Source organism: Papilio polytes, unplaced genomic scaffold (genome assembly GCF_000836215.1).
Source record: "Papilio polytes unplaced genomic scaffold, Ppol_1.0 DF824146.1, whole genome shotgun sequence".
NCBI lineage: Eukaryota > Metazoa > Arthropoda > Insecta > Lepidoptera > Papilionidae > Papilio > Papilio polytes.
This window is the reverse complement of record NW_013525058.1, coordinates 3131433-3139183: the sequence shown is the minus strand read 5'-3', so window position 1 is coordinate 3139183 and position 7751 is coordinate 3131433. Positions and strand designations below refer to the sequence as shown.

Sequence of the window (7751 nt, the reverse complement as noted above, 5' to 3'; positions counted from 1 at the left end):
CCGCAACGGTCCGTCGCCATCGCCACCAGCGACAGCGTGCTGGCCGCTACCGGGAACGACTGCCGCAACATCAAACATATGCAGTTAGATACTACTTCCAAATGTACGTTTACGATCACATCTTCATCTGAAAGTAATAGAAGTACTTAATAAACGCCTTTCTAACTCTGGATATCTTACTTCAATGTAGTGTGTGACATGGCAGGGCAGCTGGTGTAAGGCGGCGGCGCGTGCGGCGGCGAGCGGCGAGCTGGCCGCGCACACCAGCAGGTCCGCGGCGCATGCACTCAATAGCTGCGGCGTGCGCAGTCGGCACGCGCCGCTGGACGCAAGCGCCGCCATTAAACTTACATTGCCTGATAACAGAAACAGCAAAACTAAAATATATCATCACCATTACAAAATTATGTAGTAATAAAAGTCTAAACTATCGTACGATTATGAATGAATATTGTAATGTATCCACAATTTCTGTTCAGATTTGAACGAACTCCAAATAATGTAATGATATGGAATAATGCCAGCACGAATTATTGCGAAGTCATAACGTATTTACATGATTTATGAGGTTTTAGATGTGGCAAAAATGTGATACAAAGAAATTTGTAGTGACAAGTGTAATGGTATGATTGAAGAGAGTATGGATATAATAAAGCCTGATGCATCCTAAATAAGGACGGATAGTATTCCGATTATATACCTAGTAGAATGGGAACCTAATAAGGCTAGTTACACACTTACCCACTATGCCTATGATGGATACGAAGATGTAAAGCACTATTAGTAGAGTGAGGTGGTCGTGTGTCGGTGTGTCATCAGCCGCGCCCGCTGCACTCGCGTTACCGTACATCACGCTACATCACTCCGCACTGCAAAATAAAACACAATAATACTTCCTACTATAGTGAAACCACGAATTAAATTGGAACCCTAAACCAGCTATGTACTAGTGTATGGCGAAATGTACGCGAAGAAATGAGCATAATATTTGTCGGCAATACTACTTGGGTTTTTATATTTCTTGTTAAGCTGTAAATTGATAAATCTTAATTAATATGTAAAATAGAGTCTGATTGCTAATAATTCTACAAGCCAATTTAATTTATTTAAAAAAACGATAAGGATTATTTTAATTTGTAAACGGTAAATCGGAATGCAACAAAAAGTTGTATAAGTAAGATTTGTTAGAAAGATTATCAGAGAACAGGAGTGGGATACTCTGTATCTACATATAAAATATAGATAAAATAAATGTACATCTTACTAATATTATAAATGTGAAAGTTTAGATGGATGGATGGATGGATGGATGGATGTTTGTTAGAGTTTGTAGCCTAAACAACTGAACGGATTTCGATTAAATTTGGTATAGATGTGGAGGATAGTCTGGAAGAACACATATGCTACTCGTTTTTGTTTTTTTTTTTCAATTCAAGTCGGAGCCGCTGGCGGAAGCTAGTTTTTAAATAATATAGATGTTTTGCAAGTCGTTTAGAAACCTTAACCTAAAAACATTCCCGAACTCCGGTAATTGGGACAATCGCATAAACATTATTCAGAAATAATTAAGTTTCCAAACTTTGAGAAATATTTCAAATGCAAACGAGAAAATATCGTTTCCTTACGGAGAATAAGTAATTCCCAAATTATACAGTTAGATACGTAATTAATTAAACATTAGTTTTCTATAGTCAAAGAATTTCTATTTTTTTTTACGTTATAATGAACAGATAAAAAAACTATAAATGGCAGCACGTGGTGAAAACGTTAATAAATTCCTGTCTCACACGTGTTGAATGTCTTTTTATTAAAATTAAGTTAAAAAACCCCCCTGCTATGAAATTAAATACAACTGTGGAGATATTAAGAATTAACGTGGAAATTTTCAGGTAAAATTTGACCTCATGAGTAATGTGATTTCACGGTTTTAACTTTCATGTTCTCGTTGCTTATATTTCCTATTTACGTGGAAAGTTCCGACAATATACATGTTATAACGTTCAATCTCTTGAAACGTATTTACGATGAAACAGATAAAAAAAAAAAAAATAAATAAAAGAAAATAAAACACTATTTATTGACCAAAAAGAAAATTAAAAGAACATAACTTACAATTATTAATGAAATATATCACTTTAAGGTTTTCTTTGTTCGGAAATGGGTTATAATACTACGACTTACAATAATTTGTTAGACGTAAAATTTATTACCCGACGTTCTTACGGTGAAGGAAAACATCGTGATGCAACCTGCACATATCGGCGAAGAAATTCAAAGATATGCGTGAAGTCAACCAACCCGCACTTGGCCAGCGTGGTTGACTATGGCCTAGTCACCCCTTATCAGGGTAGGCTCCGAGCCCCTCGGTGGGGACGTATAGTGTGCTGGTGATAATGATGATGATGAAAATTAAATACGTACATTAGTATCACGCTAAAAACAAAAACATCATGCTTGATTGATACCAGAGCGAAGGGTATTTTTTAATTTCATTCTCTTTCAGGTCATTTTCTGGTAGCGCAAATGATAAAACGGAATGGCTCCAGCTGGCCAGACCTTTTTTATCCTGATTTGTAATAAAATTATACCGTACGAAAATCCTTCAACCCGCACAAATTTCAAATATATTTTACATTCGTAGATACCTTTTTGTTAAAAAATAGATTTAACCAATTTTGCCATATTTAATTTTCATACAATACAGGGAAATACAAAATCATTTCGTGTCTCAATTTCAGATACTCAAGGTATACATATAACAAACTTTTAGATCGCGCACAACTTTGACTAAACTATCGCAAACTGTTTAGTCACGCTTTGATTCCTATGAGCTAATATGGAGGTGCGCACACTATTCGATTTTTAGTTACGCATCTAATCAGTTGAATTGGCCGAGAAACAATCGAAAATCACAATATGCGATAGTTGTCAAATTGTGCGCCCGCTTAATAAAGGCATAATTTCAATCTTTCAGACAGTTCTTGGAGTAACTCTAAAATTACCCTAAGAAGCCGAAGCATGAAAACCATTCTTTGAAGACCCAAATGGAACTTTACTTTGATACATATATAGCATTGAATTTATAGGGCAGAGACCACGCAATCAACAGTAACCACAAATCAACAGTACAACAAACATTTCAATAGGTTCGTTTCAGACTTCATTCGTGACAATACAAAGCCAATTTTACTGTTAAATTAGTTTCCAATTTTATTGAAATAAACTATTCTAACATATTTTTTTATGTATTAGTAATGAGACTTGAAAACTGCAGATGTAGGTCATAATATATGGATAAACATTTAAATGGACATTTATGGCTATGAAGCTACAATTCATAGGTTCGTCCCTTGTTTTGTGTTTAATAAATTGGTAATTGCTATTATCTGTGTGAATTTTAAAAGTAAAAAAGGATACTTGTACATTTTATCTATCATCTGTTCTTGTTTAATGAAAGGTTTTGTTTAAAATGTTGGTTTTACACGTACTATAGTTTACATAGGAACTATCGTGTACAGATTAAAAACTCGGCGCAAAACACATGTTCCTGTTAGTTAGGGAATTTCGCAGTAACTAGTTAAAACTTTTTAATAAATGTAAACCAACAACAAACACAAACCAAATAACAGACCCCACTATAATAACATTTCAAACAGAAATACGGTTTTAAAAACTCTCTACAATTTTATACAAACATGTATTTTTGACGAATTTAATGTGTGCCAACTTTGCCAACAGCACTGGGGTTGAAATCGTAAAACAATGTACCAAATTAAAATGCCGGCCCGTAATTCGTTTTAATTAAACAATTTGTTTATTTACCTTTCCTTTACGATTTAAATAAGCATACTAATTAAAAAAATGTGTATAAAAAAACACATTTGATTGTTAACAAAGTATGGTATTTTTATTCTATTTTTGATTAGTTATTAAATTGTTGTTTAATTAATTTTGATCTCAAACTAGCGGAAAGTAATTAACATTTAAACGTAAAACGCTAATAACTATACTAGATAGTTAGAAGGTGGAAAACCACACTTTTCATCAGTTAAACTTAGTTAAATGAAGAGGTTAGAAATTAATAAACGTCTCTTTGATACAGACTTCATAAGTCAAGAGCGAAAATTGTTAAAATTTGTACGCTTTTAACATTTATTTCTTTCCGATTAAAAATCACCACACCAACGCATTATTTAACCTCTTTAAATAATGCGTTGATAAGTTTTCAATTTAAGTCCAGCTTATTTATTTGAAATTAATTAAAAAAAACCTATTTTATTAAATAATTCTGAAGTAATGCTAATATGTAATGCTGAATGAAAAATGGGCAAAACTATGACATAAAGAATAACTTAACTTACATGTCGCGTGCAACAGCTAGTTACAAATAACATATTTGTAACTAGCTGTTGCGTGCGATTTCGTCCACGCAATATTAAGATAAAAAAGTAGCCTATAATATGAACATCTATGTCAGTTGCCAGTCTGCGAAAGTCCGGTCGGAATAGACCCAGCCGTTTCGACGTAACCCGGAACAAACGGGACTTGCGGACAGATAGACAGACAAAAAAAAAATTAAATGCGTTTTTCGTTACCAGCATCACAAATACATCATCTTCCCGAAATCTGAAATTTTCTTTTAATATCCCAAACAGACACCCCAATTTTATTATACGTATAGATTTAGGTTAAACATTCATTTATCAACTGTCTTTAAATTGTGATGGGAACAAAGATCAAATAAGCCTTCCATGAAAGATGGATGGCCCACTAATGTCACACGTCAAGACGAACTATAACTCAATTACAATGGTCCTTAAAATTACATATAATAGGGTATACATTTGCTAGAAAATGTATATGATTTTTTATGCTATATAATGGAGTGGCTCAAAGCCTACTCTAAGTTAAGGGCCATAGTCAACCACGTTGGTTGACTTCACACATATCTTTGAAATTCTCTGTCAATATGTAAAGACGAATTTTTTGAAAAGGGTAATTCAACTTCAAAAATATACAAAATAAACAATCTTACCTACCTACGTTTTATTAATTCCAAATCTTTACACTTTTGTTTTTGTTATCCCGTAAAACATTTATTTAAACATTAGACAAGGAATCAAAAATATATTCAATCAAAATTGAAACATAAATAACCGACTTCATAATAATTTTAAATAATAAAACACTAAAATAATTAACACCACAATTCAATTCTTCATATTATTTACATTTTATGGTAACATTCGCGGAAAGTTACGACGAAGTTAGCTGAGGTAGCGTTTCTAAATTGCACGGATCAAAACAAAGCCTGTACAAGACGTCTAACCAGCACGGGCGTCACGAGCACACTGAAAGATGCTACGACCAGCGACTGGCGTGTAAAATGTTAGATTCATCCTGAAAATTGTATTACGTCATAGTGCAAATGTTCTCGGTTGTATATTAAAAACAAAACAATATTTTGAAACATGTAAAACATGTTTTTATATTTCGTAAACATTTTAGTATTGTATTGATACTCGATATATATATATATACTCGATGAGGATGTTATCATTATTCACAAGGGAATGTTTTTGTTTGTTTGGGATACATTATAAAAGAAACTTTGGATGATGGACATAAAATAATATGAACTATGGAGAAATATTGCTTTTGGTTTTAATTTGCTAAATGTTATTAAAGAATCAATATGATATACAACAGCGTAGAGCTTATTTTTTTATAATCATGATCATACAAATGACTTATTAATGAGAAAGATTGGATGGATGTTTGTTACTACATCTCTCCAAAACAGTTTAAGAGATCTCAATGAACTTTGGCACAGATGTAGAACATAGTCTGGAAGAACACATCGGCTACTTAATAAAATCTTTTTTTAATATCGTGTGTACGGATTTGTGGGCAAAATCTAGTTACATATACATATATTAGGATTTTTACAAGGTGTTGAAATGTTCATTTTGTAAAATTATATACGTAAACCTACAAAATAGTACAATTAAAAACAATGCGTACTAAGTTAGACGGCATACGAATATTAGCTCCCTACTAGAGTTACCTTAATTGTTCTTCAAAACTTAGTTTCAAAGGAATAATAACTCAACTTATTTGTCAAGGGAAACGTTATCATCTGATTTTAAGATTTTACTGACAAGAGTTTAAGTTATAGCCGGCCTTTGGGATTAGAAACTTAGTCCACTTTAATAACAATGTTATTGGGTATAGTATCTTAACTACACCATCTTACTAATTTTATAAATGCGAATGTTTAGATGAATTTTGGCATGGATGTAGAGGATAATCTGGAAGAACACTTGGGATTTGCTTTTAGTTTTTTTTTTAATTCCACGCGGACGGAGTCACAGGCGAAAGCAAGTAAAGTAATAAATTAGAAAGTAATCTATATCTATACTAATAATATAAAGAGGAAATATTTGTATTTTTGTATGTATTGAAATAACTCAAAAACTACTGGAACGACATCAAAAATTCTTTCACCATTAAAAAACTACGTTATCAATGAATAACATAGGCTTGTGTTTTTATTATATTTTATTACGCGAGCAAAGTCGCGAGCAACTCATTATATAAAAAAAACACTAACATAACCCGACAATTAACAACTAGAGTAACTAATAAATGTTTAAATACTAAATCCACTTCACAATTCAACTCAAAGACAACCAATTATCAACTATCACAAGTATTTATGTCAGGGTCAGGTTGACGATGGTCATAGTACTATTAGAAGTCAAAGTACGGGAAGAATGGGAACAAGAGTAAGGAACGGAATGTACGGCATCTTAGTAAATAATGAAGCGTAGAACAATTACAGTTAATAGAAAAGTGACTGCCGAATTCGTCTAGTTGAAATGATAGCATCGAACATTGAAATTTTGTCAAAGCAAAGCTAACTGCAGCGAATGTGGAGCAATATCAATGCAATGAGAACTCAAACCAAGCACTGAGGGAATTTTAAACCAACTAGTATATTAACAGGAATATTCTGTTGCTGGCGCTATAAAGTTCTTTGTAAATAGAAATGCGTCAGTGAATAACGTCATATCTGCGTGCGAATCTGATATTAATTTATGACGAAAGTTTTATTACAAACGTTATCTTATTGAAATGAATTATGACGTCATTCTACACTATTTTTAACTGTGTTTACGTGACATATTGCCTTTTGAGGACTTGAATTGACACGAGAAAAGGACGTGGACCAAATTTTTTTTTTGCTGTCGCGGGAAATGCATTTACGCACTGCACCTGCAGCAGGGACGGTTTCAAGTGGGACTGCCGGCCTTATATTTCGGCCGGACTACCCACTAACGGCCGGTCTCAAAATGCAATTTTATCAATCGAAAATCCCAATCCGTACCCTAATCTTTTGAAATACAGTCTCAATAAACGACCGAACGATAGAAATTCGATCTAAAAACATGACTAATCTATTGGAGGGAAAAATCTGATTTCTAACACTTTTCGGATCGCCCTCTGTTTGAAAGTGACAGTTGCAGTGTTTCAATAAATGTTTTTGGAATTTTGACAAATCTCTCAATCTTTATTTTACAATCTATGGAAATCGGAAGATTCTACTTATTTATTATGAGATTAAAAAATGGTTGGCTTATTGCCGTATAGTGATAGATGATAGTGAAAGTGATTCGGAGGTGTTAGAGCAACTTTCAGACTGGGACGAAGAAGAAATGCATTCAGGGCGATGGTAGTATTTGAAATAA

General features: G+C 33.2%; 1 protein-coding gene across 1 annotated transcript in view; it reads right to left on the bottom strand.

Moving 5' to 3' along the window:
* LOC106111737 overlaps positions 1–5067 on the bottom strand; it is a 6636-nt gene extending 1569 nt beyond the window's left edge. The window contains exons 1-4 of the mRNA XM_013293881.1: positions 5040–5067; positions 742–869; positions 181–356; positions 5–59 (exon numbers count right to left, since the gene is read on the bottom strand). Of these exons, the coding sequence (XP_013149335.1) occupies positions 5–59; positions 181–356; positions 742–850 (340 nt within the window). The 5' untranslated portion in view covers positions 851–869; positions 5040–5067. The remainder of the gene's footprint in view (positions 1–4; positions 60–180; positions 357–741; positions 870–5039) is intronic.
* Between the last annotated feature and the right edge of the window lie 2684 nt (positions 5068–7751).